General features: G+C 56.6%; 1 protein-coding gene across 14 annotated transcripts in view; it reads right to left on the bottom strand.

Moving 5' to 3' along the window:
* Positions 1-15,243, bottom strand: part of COL27A1 (collagen type XXVII alpha 1 chain) — a 135,753-nt gene that overhangs the window by 82,122 nt on the left and 38,388 nt on the right. For 12 of the 14 annotated variants that reach the window (XR_014140133.1, XR_014140131.1, XR_014140132.1 and 9 more), the window contains 5 exons: positions 9,812-9,856; positions 9,147-9,200; positions 8,659-8,703; positions 5,864-5,917; positions 4,983-5,027 (listed from right to left, as the gene is read on the bottom strand). Coding sequence is in view for 11 of the 14 variants with exons in the window: in XM_081803443.1 (XP_081659569.1) it covers positions 4,983-5,027; positions 5,864-5,917; positions 8,659-8,703; positions 9,147-9,200; positions 9,812-9,856 (243 nt within the window). In the remaining 3 variants the exon portion in view is untranslated. The remainder of the gene's footprint in view (positions 1-4,982; positions 5,028-5,863; positions 5,918-8,658; positions 8,704-9,146; positions 9,201-9,811; positions 9,857-15,243) is intronic. The other 2 variants (XM_081803444.1, XM_081803449.1) reach the window with 1 other exon arrangement.

The raw sequence follows: 15,243 nt of genomic DNA, 5'->3' as shown, positions 1-15,243 counted from the left end.
CACTCCCCTGCCTCCAGGCAATGTCTACCCCATCCATCTGCTCCAGAAGGTGGGCTGGAGAGGCAGGGGAGGCATGAAGCCTCTGGGATCAGAAGTCCCACTAATGCCTCGAAGGCTCAGCTCCCTGACCTACGAAATGGTCTGTCTTGCCAACTGCCCTAGCAGAGCTGGGCTGAAGAGGTGGGATGTCGTAATGCAGCCCCGGCATGCTCTACTGAGCCAGGGAACGCTAGCTCTGGTTTGCATCAACAGTGGGAATACAGAATAACCTCTCGGAAGAGCCTCCAGAAGGATCTCAGGGCCCTCTTTATAGTGTTGAGATTCTCCACAGTCAGGATATTCCTGGGCCAGCTTAACCTGCATCCCTCCTGCTGCACTTGCAGCCCGCCGTAGTCCTTTCTAGAACACGTGCGCACTCCAAGTGTGCTGACATGGAAAGACCCCTTGAGGTCACAATGCTGAGCATGTTTTCACCCTGCCCTTTTGGAATCCACTAAGGAGCCCATCTAAGAAGAGTCACCTCAGGGAACAAGTAGGAGATAGGTAGGTCAAGTTCTCCCCAGGATCCCAGGGTCACCAATAGCCCCGGGCAGCTCTAGCTCAAGTATGGGACACTGGGGACCAACCCCGACCCCCAGCATCACCACTGCGAAAAACTCTCATCCATCTTGGTCTCAGTTTCCCCACCTGGAAACACGAGACCTCTGTCACTTTGCTCCCTGCTCCCCAGAGTCTGAGAATTGGAAAGGATTCTGAAACCAAATGCACCATAGCAGCAGCTCTTCCCACCCCCCCATGGGCGTGTGGCCTTGGGCAAGTCCCAGTTGTCCCTGAGCCACACACTGACGGAGTGGAAGCCAGGGTTGGGCCTTTCCAGCTGTAAGCTTGAGGGTCTGCCGGCCTGACTCACTACACAAGACCAGCCTCGCAGGCCCGGCCAGAGGCCACGAGACACGCTGTGAGCAGTGGCCAGCCTCTGCCAGGCATTCCAGCGGGCTTGAAAGTGAGTTCACAGAGCGCCTGCCCAGCAAGAAGATTCACTGCAACCTGTCTTCCTAACTCCTGGGAGGGACCCTTGTCCCAGCTGCAAGCGTCACTGTGCCATGCCCAGAACAAGCCAGGACAGCCCAGGAGAAACCCCTTCAGCTCCAACCAAGTCTGCAACATCTTATATCTGGACCCCTCCTCAGAAAACCACGACACACTCTCCATTCTAGCAGACGTGAGGAGATGAGAGCTTTAGCCTAAGCTTTCCTTTGGAGCTAAAGATAGGAGCGCAGAGAGAAGTGTAAGGTAGAAAGCAAGCAAAGGTCCTGGGGTCGAGTCCTGACCCTGCCATCAACTTGCTGTGTGACTTTGGCCAAATTACTGGGCTCTCTGAGCTCTGTCTGCTTATCTGTCTGACAGAGAGGTCAGGCCAGCTCATCACTGAAGTTCTTGCAGCTCTGATATGCTCTGACCTCTAGCGTCTCCTTTAGGGCTCTGATCAGCAAAAGATTCCCACACACCCTCCTTCCCGACCTGATGCTAAGGAGGCCGCGTGCCCGAGCCCGAAGTTCTGCTCGCTGGAGAGAGATGAACTACGGCAAAATCACCACCAGCCCTGCCAGAAATGAGGCCAGCTGCAATCTGGCATGAGGGAATTCAGCTCATTCTCCCGACATTTCCTTTTGTTGATACATGCCTAGAAATCGCCTGGCCCAAAGCTTTGACAAGAGGACATTTGCAGAAGGAGCGCCGCCCCCCACGGCTCCCCCTAGCCCACCAGCCAGATCAAGGGCTCAGGAGCACTGGCAACAGGGGGATGGCCATAAAGACCACTTAGGGAGCGTGTGGGCCGAGGGTATTTGCAGACTTAGGGGCCCGGCATGGGCAGAGACAAAGGCCGTAGGGACTCGGTGCCATGCAGTCCTGCTCCCTACACTATTAAATCATATCCAGTGCAGACCTTGCCCATTTGATAGCCATGGCAGCTGGGCCAGGGTCAAGGGGACTTTCACGGCCCTCAGGGGTATTGTGTGGCCCCCCTGTTGAAGAAGGGGGATTCCTCCCACCCATGCCTGACACTGTAGTGCCAAAGACCACCCCATCATGAAGGACAGGGCACGATCTTAGGAAGTTAAAGGCAAGGAGCAAGGAAGCAGAACTGAATCATCAGTTCTGGGGCTTCGAGTCTGGTGAGGCCCCCAGAGGGTTTCTGAGCAAATGGCTTTGACTGAGTCTCGGTTGCCGAGGCTGGAAAACAGGTGTAGTCAATCTCACCTCGGAGAATCAGTGGGGGAATCATACGTAGTTCAGATGCCATGCAGGCAAAAGGGCCTTTTGGGGGTATGTTTTGGTTTACAGGTGCTATCCCCAGCACCTAGCACCTAGTAGGTGTCCAGTAAATTTTTGTTGAACGAGGAATGAATGAGCGGTCTCCTCTCACGCGCAGATGGCAAAATGGCGCTGAGCACCTCAGACCGAGAGGGTGCTGCCTTCCTGGCCACAAGCAGCTTGGCCTTCAGCTCCAAGGAGCAAACAAGTACATGGCGGGGAGTAGGCGGATGAAGAGGCCACTGGGAGGAGGAAAAAGGGGGAAGGGGAAGAGGGCAGCTGGGGCCTGGCTCACCCCTCCTCCGTGCTCAGGAGACTCTGGAATGCTTTCGCTCAACAGCTACACTCTGGGGCAAGAGGCAAAAGCTCCGGCTGCTGCATTCCAACCCAGCAATGACCCCCCGAAGCCTCAAGACCTTGGCCATGTCATTCACCCCCCGAGGCTTCATCTCCTCATCTGTAAAGTGGCAGTGCCCGGCGCTCTGGCAGCCTCCCAGGATAGAGTCTGAGCAAATCCCTCACGGGTGGCTCTGGAGGCAGACCTGGGTGAGGGCACGGGGCCCAGCTGAGAACATCTAAGGAAGCCAACTGTCCCTCCTCTGCAACTTAGACTTTGGGAAAACAGGTCCAGAGAGGTGAGGCCATTGGCTCAAAGTGACACAGCATAGACAGCCTCAGCCACCCATGAAGCTACAAACAAGAATAACAACTGCTACTATTTACGGAGCACTTCCTAGGTGACAAGCGGAATGACCCCATGAGCTAGAAGTTATTATCCCCATTTCTCACAGGGGAAAACTGCAATTCAAAGGCTTTGAGCCAATAATGCCCCAGGGCCTTTGCACCTACTATCTCCTCAACCTGAAAAGCTCTTCCCCAGATTGCCACAGGGCTCCCATTCTCACCTCAATAAGGTTTCACAAGAAGTGAGGAGGATTCCTGGATCAACTCACCTAACAGTCTATACCCCAAGCACTCACTGTCTCCCTAACCCACTCTATCTTAACACTCAGCATCATCTGACATTCATTCACTCATTGCTCATTCCCTCGTTCGATCATTGTCTGTCCACCTGTCCATGAAAATGGGAACTTTGTCTTGCTCATTGCTCAGCACTAAGCATAGGGCCTGGCCCACAATATACGCTCAATATTCACTGGATGGATGGCCAGATGCATGGATGGATGGATGGATGGATGGATGGATGGATGGATGGATGGGTCGCCTTGCCCAGGGTCACCTGGCTTGAGGAGCAGATCCAGACACCAGCCCAGCCCTCACAGATGCCAGGTCTTGCCCTAAAGCGAGAAGCATTAGGTGCTACTCCTTGCCCAGATCCAGGTGTCAGGTATTAGACCCCCAGGCACAGAGCCGCTGTCGGCCACAGAAAGGTCTAGTCGGAGGATGAGGTGCCCCTCTGGTCCTTGAGACCAGGACCTGGATCTTGCTCTTCTTTGCATACCACACTCGGCCCCACAGGGCCCAGATCCATACACTACGGGTAAGATCCCGTGATCACGCATGTCAACCCGAGTCACAGACGAGCCCCTTTCTAGGCACCACTGAGTTCTCCTGGCCCCCTTCCAGCCACCTCTCAAGTTCCAACCTCCCCCACAGTCCCTTCTCCATCAGCCACCAGCAGAGGGAAGCCCAGACCCCAAGCTGATGATGCTTCCAAGTCTAGGGGTTAACCTGTGGGCAGCCACATGGGGCCTTAAGCCACCAGTGGAGGTCAGGCCTGAAAGAAATATGCCTCCCTTATAGTCTGGGGTCTCCCTCCACTGGCAGCAAGGATGTGGGATATATCACTCCAGGGGGAGCCTCAGCTTCCCCTTGTGAGTAATGAGAGCATTGGAATGAATGCCTCGCCCACCAGGTGAAGATTCTGGGGCATGGGCTTCTACAACATTATTGCCAGCCAGTGAATCTGAGATCAGAGATCAGAGGCCCTGGAGGCGAATGGCGGTGTTGGAATCGCGCTCCCTTATTGACTGTGAAGCTGTGGGCAAGTGACTCAACCTCTCTGCGACCTGGCTTTCTCTTCCTGCCCTGGAGATACCCAAGCAGGAGGAAAGCAATTCCCACCACACTGGAGGGTCATGCGCAAAGCCAATGAACCAGGGCTTACGGCCAGCCCCTCTTGGGGTCACACCCACTGTAGGCCTGCTCACAAGCCCCACCGCCCTCTAGCCTAGCAGGTGCACATGTAACTCTGGCCACATCAAGACAACATGGAGACTGAGGGTTTTCTGAGATAGGAGCCCAGACCCGGGTCTAGCCATGATCCCCCAGTCCAAGCAGCCCCACAGACACCACTGACCCAGACAACAGAAGCCCCCAGATGCAGGACCACACTGCAGAACAATTGTTGCATGCACACACACACACACACACACATACACACATACACACACACAGGAGCCATCCCAGAGGGGCCCAGAGCCACGGCAGGCCCTAGCTCCAGCCAGGCAGCCGCCGGTCAGGGTCCTGGCAGCAGGACACGAGACCCAGACAGCCCCGCATGCTGGCCCACACACGCAGAGCAGAGCGACGGCCGAGCGGACAGAAGCAGAGAACGCCCAGGCTGCAGGTGCACGGGGCGGGATGGCCCCCGGGACGTCAGATTCACCCATAGAGTCTGCATAATAGACACGGAAAATCTTTACCGGCCTACCCATCTTGCCCCTCTTGCCAGGAACGCCAGGCAGGCCCTGTAGGGGAAAGACAGGGAAGAGGTCAGGACAGGATTCCACAGGGGACAACCAGTGCTGTCCCAAACCAGCCCCAGCGCCACCCACGAGAGGAAGTCGCAGAGGGCCGGGCGCACAGGTCACACACAGTAGGTGCCAATTATGTGCCCATCACATGGAAGGTGCTTGCACTCTACAGGGCTGGGGTGTGCGTGGACCTGAGCTGGAGAGTGCCCAGCATCCCTGGTATTCAGCAGGTGCTCCTGCGGCCCCGCCCAAGGTCCTCTCTATCCAGCTTGTTGATGAGTCCCAAATATGGGCTCCGGCTGGGAAGTGACAGGGAGGAAGAGGCCCGTGGGCCACGTGGTCTTTTCTGTTGCACCACAAGTAAAAGTGGCCGTAGACAGCAGGTAACCAAATGAGCATGCTTGTGTTCAATCACACTTTTACAAAAACAGACAACTTGCAGACACTTGATCTGAAATACAAAGTGGGCCCATTTCTCATTTGCTGAAAGCCCTTCAGAAGCTGCCCATGCTCTCAGAATCAAGTCCACTTCCTGACCCAGGCCCTGAGCGCCCACGTCACTTCGCCCAGGTGCCCCCTCCAAGCTCGTCTCCTTACCATTTCCTGCCTCATGCTCAGAGCTTTGACAGTGTACAATGTTAAACTTGCCAAGTTACCGTACCTCCCTGACTTTGCACCCGCTATCCCTTATGTCTGGAAGGGGTCTGCCTTGACCCCTTGGCAGACTCCTGTTCAACTCAAGGGCACCTCCTCCAGGAGGGACTCCCGGACTTCTCCAGGCAGAAGGGGTGGGTAGGTGGGCGGGAGGTAAACAAAGAAAGCCTACTCACCCTCTCTCCATCGGACCCTGGCAGGCCGAAGAGCCCTGGGAGTCCAATGTAGCCCTAGGAAAGAGCACGTAGGGGGTCAGAGGGACCGAGTGGTGGGGCGTGGCTGGCCCGACCCATCCCAGCCCCCCTCGCTGCCCTCCCACACCCAGGCTCCTCTTCCTCGCTGGTGACGGTGGCAGCTCCAGCAGCTCCTCGATGACACAGGCCTTGAGGCAAGTGTATATGCCCATGGACTGCATGGTGCTGGCTTCCACGATGTAGTCCAAAGGCACATACCCTCACGCCAGGGAAGGGCGCGGGCGCTCTTGGGGTGGGAGGGGGAGGCCCGCCCCACGCCGGGGCTCCCGGACCTGCAGAAAGGAAGCTCTCGGCTGGGTTAGATGCTAGAGGGGCACCAGGTTCCCCCCGCTCCGAGGGACCCTGCTGGGTGCCCGTGGCTTCCACGATGCCTCCTCCTAGGCTGGGGCTCACATCCACCCACGGCTGCCTTGAACGCCTGCAGGAAGAGCGGCTGCCCCTTGGGCAGGCGTACGACACTGCCTTCGACCCACCGGGCGACACTGCGGCCTGGCCGTCCGCTCCCCCACCTCACAGACAAGGACACCCAGGCTCTGGAGATAAAGGGGCGGAGCTGGGGGTCCACTGCCCTCGGATGCACCTGACTTTCTGCCTCCAAGTTGTGCCCTTCCCACCCCAGCGACGGCAGTCATCCCTTCGAAGCCCGGCTCCAGTGCCCTCGCCTCTGGCAAGCAGAACCCATCTCTTCCCTCCACCCACGCACCATATTTGCTCCTCTGTTAATAGGATTTACCACTTTCTCCAATGTATCTTCCATTATCTGTGTTCATGTTTCATGTCCTCATTAGCCTGGGAACTTCTCAAGGGCAGGGACCTAGCCCAGAGCTCCTATCATTGTCTGCGCTCTCTAGATGTTTATGGAATGCTTTAATAATAATGCTCCCCGAAGTGAACATTTACTGAGCACAAGCCACGTGCCAGGCCCGGTTCTCAGGGCTTCATGTGCATTCAAGCATCTACCATGTCCTCACTACAGCCCAGGAAGCACGGTATTATCAGTCGGCCCCCTGTAAAGGTGAGAACGTTTAGGCCCAGAAGTGAAGCGACTTGCCCAGGGTCACACGGCTGGAACATGATAAAACTGGTATTGGAATTCGGTCAACGGACTCCCAGGCAGGCCTCTTAACCCCTCGGCTACGCTGCGTCCCACAAACAAGCAACCAACGCAGGCTCACAACCATCTCTCCTTCCCTAGCAGGGCAAGAGGTCATTGAGCCTCCTCAGCATCCGCTGCGATAAACAGTCATCCTTGTAACGAGGGACATTTATTGATCCTGCCAACCAGGGCTTATATCCCAGATTTACAGATGAGAAAAAATGGGCTCAGAGAGGTCCAGCAGCTTGCCCGCCATCCCACAGCTGGTTAAGGGCACAGCAGGTCTCAAAGCCTGTTGCCCTAATTCCAAAGGCTGCGTTCTAGCACTTTCCCAACGACAAGGCTGGTGGTGGCGGGGAGGGCGGCTCCAGCGGTCCCAGCTCCCCCGGGCTGCTCAGGGCCCTGTGACCCAGAGAGGAGGGTCCTGGGGCCAGACCAACTCTGGCCCACATGTGGTCTCAAGATGCCATCAGCATGGCAAACAGCAAGTACCCCCAGATGTCAGCAGCATGCGTCTGGGGCCACAGCTCGTGGGAACAGCTGGATACAGGACAGGAGCCTCCCCAGCCCCTGCATGACATCACCACCATCATCACCAACATCATGACATCCCAAGGAACTTGCCCGCCCACCTCCTTGCCCACCTCCCAGACGCTTTAACGGCCACATGTCAGCTGCAGGGATTAAGGCCCAGACTGTGGCCATAAATAGCTTTGGCTCGGGAGTGGAGGACACGTCACACTTGACCTGGCCTGACCGAGGGCTATGTGACCCACTTTCCGAGCATTCTTTGAGAGGCAGCAAGTCCGGCCCTCAGGACACCTGGGTCCCCATCCCAGCTCCACCTTAGGCGTGCAGAGCAAACCGCGGCCGTCCAGTCCTCACCATGACCCCAGTTTTCTTGTGTGCAGACAAGGGGATTCCACCACGTTATCTCTTAGACTTTCAAACTCCATCGACCCCCATTCAGTGCATCCAGAATCTTCTCCACCACCCACAACCCACTTGGGAGCCCTTCTTCAGCAGTACTTGCTTCCAAATTCCTGGTATCCCCATAACCATGCTAGAGGTAGGAATGGACCTCACTCCCATTGTAAAGAAGGGCAAACTGAGGCTGCTGGCTACTCAGGGTCTGCTCCAGGAGAGGGAGAGCAGATGCTCCATCAGCCTCCGGGCCCGAGCAGCATCACCCATCAGCCACCCCTGCTCTCTAAAAAGGGCTGGGAAGGGAGCAGGAGAGAGACCTCTGAGGATTCTAACGGCAGACAAAGTAGCCCCAACTTAGGTCCCCTAGCACTTGGGATGTGCTGGGGGACACGGCAAGCAAGCACCTGACCGTAGCAGCTGGGCCATGGCTGAGCACCCAACAGAACCTTCGCTGCCTAGTCTGCCTGGCATGGGCCGCGCCGGCTTACCTGGCTCAAGGATCCCCCATCACCTGCCCACCCTGCTGCCCCTTTGCTCTCCAGAGAGCACTCAGGTGGGAGGGCAGAGGTGCCAGCCCCCCCTGCCAGACACTGTATACAGACCCTGCACCCTCACCTCCCATCAGGTCCACTGGGGGGACAGGTAATGACCACCCAGGGCCCCACCTGAGCGGTACTTGCCAAGGCCCACTTACCCGGCTGCCTTTGGGGCCAGGGTCTCCTACGGGTCCAGGTAACCCCTGAAACATAAGAGACAGAGGGGCAAGGACATAGGGAAACGTTCTCCCTGCTGCCAGCAACCCAGGGCAAGTCCTGCCTCCTTGGGGCCTCAGCTGCCCCCTCTGTAGAAAGGGAGTGGGGTTAGACCTGCAGTCTTCACACTGAGGACCCCACTCTGCCCCAGAGTCCCAGGGGAGTGGGGGGTGGGGTGGGGAGACTGAGTGGGAGGAGGCTCTGAAGCCCCACCCCCACAGCACCAGGTCCCTTTCTAAGCGTCCTGTGCCCTACTGCCTTCAAAGAGAGGGTTCCTTGGTCCAGCCCCCTGAATAGCCTTTTCTTCGGGGCCCACCCGGCAGGCACAGCTCCTCGGCCCCCAGCCTGCTGCCTCCCTCTGCCTGGGGGGCACCCGTGGCCATCTCCACACCACCATGGCCACCGAGCTTCCAGAAGCCATATACTGCACCTGCCTGCCAGGGTAACCTTTGGCCCCTGGGCTGCCCTCAGGTCCTGGCTGCCCCTGCAAAGGAATGAAGAGAAACGTAAGGAAAGGAGAGACCTTGCCCCGCTCTGGGTCTGAGGGGCGGTGGGGGACTGGGGCTTACTCACAATGGACAAAGAGCAGGGCAGGAATGCGAGCTGAATGGGGAGGAAGGGGAAGCCACCGGGCTGCTGGGCCCCCAGCCCACCACTCTGTGAAACCGGTCAGACGAGCTCAGAAGGACAAACCCCCTGTGCTGGCCGCCCAGGACTGAGAGAGCTCTAAGGAGCCCTGGCTGGCTCTCCCACGCTGGCAGGGGCTGCTATTTGACTTGGGCCAGTGCAGCCCAAATTCCTGCAAACCCCGTGGCGGCGTGCATAATATCCCCTAACATCGTCCGGAACAGGCCAGCTATTCATGGCTCTGGCTGGAGTCGAGGGGCTCATGCCAACGCCAGGTCGGTGTGGACTCCGGCTCTTTCAGGCAGAGGTGGCTGCGGGAGAGGAGGGGGAGGCTTGTCCCCCCGCCCCCCACAGGATGGTTCTGGGGCTCACTCGTGCAACAGGGCCCAGGGAGGAGGCCAGGGGCAGACAGGGATGGAGCAGGGGGGCGGAGTGCAAGCAGGGCAGAGCTGAGGCCACGGCCCTCACCTGTTCTCCGGGGTGCCCCGCCGGTCCAGGATAGCCCTTGTATCCCTGGGGGGGGGGGGGGAGAAATGGCATCAGGCCAGGAAGGTGTCTGGGCCTGTGGATCAGATGGCAGAGGCCCAGCTGCCCTGCCCGTCTTTTCAGCACTGCATGCTCTGTGCACGGCAGGGCTGGAGTGTGTGCTCAGCGACCACTCGCTGAATGGATGCATACAAGGTTGGCCACTTGCAATGCTGTCCTCTCCCACCAGTGGCACTCAGACAGAAGCCATCAGGGGAGGTGTTCACCCCTCCCGCAGGGTTTGTGACCTGAATTGGGAGACAGCCCCCCATGGCAGAGTGACGCTGGATCCCAACTATTCCTTCCAAATCCAGGCGGGGGTGAGCCCATCCGAAGCCGGGGTAGAGTGAGTTCTCAACGGATGGGTGGGCCAATTAGGACCTTTGGGTCTGGGATACGTTCAACCACCATGTGCTGCTGGGATCTGTGTCAAGACCTGCCCCTTCTCATAAACCCCCTATCAGAAAAGATCTCACACATACCGACCAAATATATTAACCACAGTAGGGGCCTCCCTTCCTCCCACCCGTCCCAGCTCCCATTCCAGGGAGGAAGAGGCCACCCAAATGCCTGATTGAGAAGGACTCTGCCAACAAGCCAGAACCAACGCTGACCCTCTGTCCCCACGGCCCAACCTCCAGGTCTCTAGGTCAAGAGAATCAAACCAGTGTGTGCTTACTCATGGCCCTAGGGACAACCACCAAAGCCATTTCCTAAGACTTAGGGGTTCTCCGAAGGGAAACCCGGGACTTCAAACTTCCATCACCTCAGGGCAGCTGTGAACTAAGACCAGGCAGGGGCCTTCCAGTCCAGACAAAGTAGCCACACAGATCTCCGTTAGACCCCCTGGCACAGAGAGCCCAGGGCTCGGCTCAGACACCGTCCCTCACCTACCATGCAAGTCTGGTGGGTTTCCACCCTTCTCTGGACCTCAGCTGAAGGCATGAGAACTCTCAGTCCCCCTCGGCTCTGGTGTTTGGGAACTCCAAAGTTCTACAACTCCCCCAGAGGGTGATAAACAAGATGATGCCTGTAGATTCCCTCCATGCACTGCCGTTCACCTAGACTACACCTGCATGACCCCCTCTAGCCCTTACACCAGCCAAATGAGGTGCAGTGTTGGGGGGGGGGGATTATCACCTGCACTTTACAGAGGAGAAAACGGAGTGTCAGAGAACCACACCGAGAGCCTGGGTGACATCCCAGGCACAGTAACCGTTCACGCACGTCCACGAACACACACAGGCACACGCACTCAGCACCCCCGCAGACCCCCAGGAAGCAGAAATCTTAATTATAAACAGCAACGTCGGTTGGATCCAAGAGGTTTGGGGAGTTTACAAGCATTCCTGCTGCACCTACTCATACCTCAGGACGGCTCAGCGATATGATTACATCTCACACGCGGGGCTCATGAGACTGATGCTTGTGAGCCGCTTCTACCTGGGGGTGGGGGGGAAGGGGGGAGGCCGTGTTCTTTTCCCCAGGGAGCAAACTGAAGCCCAGGCCACAGCCGGGGGCTCACATGCGGAGTGGCTAAGCTCTCTTGTGTCAGGCTGATCTGGGACTATCCTGCTTTGCTACCGGATGGCTGGATGATCTGCAACCACTGATGTCACTTCGCCGAGCCTTGGTTTCCTCTTTTGTAAATGGAAATATAAGGACAGGCGCATGGATCACGTGACATAATGTGGGGAAAGCACCTACTGCAGTACCCAGCATTGAACTCAGGCGCCCCGTAAAGACCCGCTGCTGTCACCATCGTGACCTTCATATTTCATTCACTCATTCAACAAACACTCACTGAACTTCTATGTGCCAACACCATTCCGGGCCTGGGGTGAATGAGAAGACAACATCCTTTAGCCTTAACGGAGTTGACAGTCTAATTAAGGAGATGTAAAACCAAATAAATATAAAAGATAATGTCCGGGGGAGGGGGAAATAGGGAGCCGTTGTTTTCGTGGGTGTAGAGTTTCAGTTTTGCAAGATGGGGAAGTTCTGGAGATGCCTTTTGCACCACGACGTGGATGTGCTTGGCACTGGTGACCCATACCTTTAAGCACAGTTAAGATGGTAAATTTTATGTTGTGTGGTTTTTGCCGTAATTGAAAGTTAAAATTTTGAAAACAACGACTGTGCAGTAGTGACCGGCGCTACGAAGAAAAGTGAGCAGAGTCAGAGGACAGAGAGAGGCCGCGTTGGGGGGGCGGGGCATGGTGGCTGTGGCCGGGCAGCCAGGCAGGTGCTCTGAGGGGACAAATAATGTGAGCCGGACACAGGGCTGGCCCCCTGGGGAAAGGCGTTCCCAGCAGTGGGAACATCAAGTACAGAAGCCCTGAGGCGAGAACCCTCTCGGGTGGGTTTGATGAAGACCAAGGCCTCCGTGATGGGAGCAGAATGAGTGAGGGGTGAGGCAGAGAGGGGCGGGTGGTTAAGAAGAAACCGGAAGCCAGCCCACACAAGGCATGAGTATGGTGGGAACCCACAAGAGGATTTTGAGCAGGGACGTGTCATGATAGGACACATGTAATCATCTTTCTTATCGTTTCTTCATGTGGAACTTGCACACGAGGAAGAACAGCAAAGCCTTTCCCACGAAGAGCGGAATCGAGCCTTGAGCTCAGGCTGTGTGACTCCGCTCAGGGAACTGCCCTCTCTGAGCCTCACTCTGCCATTCTCAGCCCGCCTCAGGTTGCTGCCAAAAGCCGATGCAATAATGGGGCGAGAATCCCAAGAGAACCATGAAAGGGGACCAGGGAGCCCCTGAGCATCACCAGCTCCTTTGGCTTTGCCTGCAGCCAAGAAGAAATCTGCTGGAAACCAATGTTCCAGCAGAGAAGTGTTGCCAGGGAGATCCCAGAAGATTTTAAGAAAACCCTTTACTCAGGACACAGAAAAAAGGAAATGCATGATCTTCAGGGATAGGGACAATGGCCGGCCCTTTGCCTGGCCTGGTACTAGAGCCTTAAATAAATACATCAGCTCATCAACTCCTTGTGATCACCCCTCTAGCAGGTAGGAGTTACCATGCACACATGCCAGATGAGGAAACGAAGGCTCAGAGAGGTAAAGAGACTTTCCTGAGGCTACGCAGTTTCCCAGGGGAAAGGCCAGGGTGTGACTCCAATCCCTAAATCCTAACCACCCAATTGTGGGATAAGACATACTTATCGAGGCCCAAGGCCCACCTAGAAGAGCCACAGGGCCACACAGGGAAAGACCCCCTTAGAGGCCCTCCTCCCCAGGACAGAGCATATGGATCACTGCAGCATTACCAGGGCAGAGGGCCGTCACGGAATCCTGGAGTATCTGAGTTGGAGGGGACCTGAGCCATCAATCTGACCACTTTTCTCACTGGACAGACTTACCAGGGGGAAGGGACTTGCCCAAGGTTACTTAGCAAGTTATGGCCAAGCCCAGACTGTTCTCCAGGACTCTAGACGCCCCCCCGGGCTGCGCTTTGTCCAACAGGCCACGATTCCTAGGTCTGTCGCAATCAGTGGACCCTGAAGGGCCTTGCACGTTGCTGTGAACGACCCACTTCTCCTGGCTGAGAGCAGCAGAGGCTGAGCAAGGCCAAGGCGTGGGGGGAGGGTGGGGGGAGGTTCCTATGCTCCCTGAAGTACCTTAACAGTGTTTACGAAGCCAGGGCCAGCCAAATAGCTTCAAATGACAGGGCCCCAGGACCTGGAAGAATCTAAACCATTATCTTCTCCTGGGCCCCAGCAATTACGGGGTGAGTACTAACCGCAAGGTGGACCCACGGGCAGTGATTTTCCCCTGTGTGATCGGTGCCCGACTGGTACTAGGGGAGAGCAGATGCTTCAGGGGAGCTCCAGGGACCATGGAGTCTGTAAGGGGCCTCTGGCTGCCCAGCAGGCGTGTCTCCACAGGACCTGTGTTTATAATAGAACTCGGTCTATATTTTGGTTTGGGAGCCAGATTAATCATTGCTTACAGTGCACAAGGAGAAACCAGACATCACCTCACTGTTGCAGCAGTCTCCCTGTCGGCCGGGATGCTATTTGGGCTTTGGGCAGGGAGCGTGGGGGTGGGGGGTCCTGTTCTTACCTGGGGGTCCTGGGGAGCAATGTGTGCCTAGACCTCAGCTGTCTACCCGGCTCCAACTCGGTGTGCAAGGCCCCAGCTTCTCCTGCAGTAAAACGGAACTCACCATGCTTGCTGAGCACTCCATGAGACCCCCTAAACTTCTCGACCACCTCCACAGCCCATCGGGGGCAGGCAGCGGGGCCGAGAGCCCCATTCGACAGAATGGATCGGCGAGGAAGAAATGTGCCAGGAGGCAGAAGGACTCATTACATGATACTGACCAAGTCCCTGCTCCTCTCTGGACCTCAGTTTCCCCCCCTGGCCTCTCAAAGCCTTGTGTACGCTCAGAAACTCTGCGATTCAAAAACATGTGGTTTGTCCAAAAGCGCAATCCATCATGACACAGCCAGGCACCTGACATCGAACTCTGCTCAATGGGTACCTGAGACAGGTCAGGCAGGAACACACCATTTCTGTCTGGCTCATCCATTCGACCAATTGTTCATTCATTCAACTAAGGTGTGCTGAGCCTCAAACATGACCCTGTGTTAGGCGCAGAGAATACACCGGTGAACAAAACAAACTCACTCCCTACCTTCTGGAAGGTAACACATATTAAGTGGAATGAAGGAGAAGCGCTGCGTGCTAAAACAGTGTAGACAGCCAACCAGCAGGGGCGGCATTGTAAACAGGCTTGAAGGAGGGGCCAGGTTGGATAGCAGAGCAGCAGTAAAGCTCAGAAATGGCAGTGGGCATGGGCCCCAGCAGCCCAGGGCAGCCCGGCAATAGGGGAGCCTGGAGAAGGTTCTCAGTAGGGGCTCGGCATGGAAGTGGCCAACTCAGGCGGCACAGGGAGGGCCCGTGGGCAGGGTGGGGGTTGCAAGAGGGAGCCGGGAGGAAGTTTCAACTGGAGTCCTAATTTCATTCCATTAGTCATGTCTACTTGGGGCAATGTGTTAAGGATTCTGAGGTCGCATCAGGGCTTGAGAGGAAAGATCAATGAGAGATGTCTGCCATAGGCAGGGGTGGAGGGAGGTATGGAACAGGGCAGATGCATGTGTCCAGAACTGTGCTAAGCCCCTCCTAAGGAAGCAAGGGTGGACAGGGACTCTGTGCACTTGCTTCAGCTGACAAATACGCCTAGGACACCAGAGTCTCCTGCCAGCTGAACGCGCAGAGTCCCAAAGAGGCTGAGAAGGTGGGCTGGATGATCAGAGGAAGGAGGCGTGACTTCTGCCTGGGAAGTGCTGGGGGCGGGGGTGCTCTTGGAGAAGATGGTGTTGGAGAACAGAATCAAGGGACAGAGGTGTGAAGATGAGCGT

This window comes from Leptonychotes weddellii, chromosome 14, assembly GCF_054177405.1.
Source record: "Leptonychotes weddellii isolate Sample4059 chromosome 14, ASM5417740v2, whole genome shotgun sequence".
In the NCBI taxonomy this organism is placed as follows: domain Eukaryota; kingdom Metazoa; phylum Chordata; class Mammalia; order Carnivora; family Phocidae; genus Leptonychotes; species Leptonychotes weddellii.
This window is presented reverse-complemented; position numbering and strand designations above follow the sequence as displayed.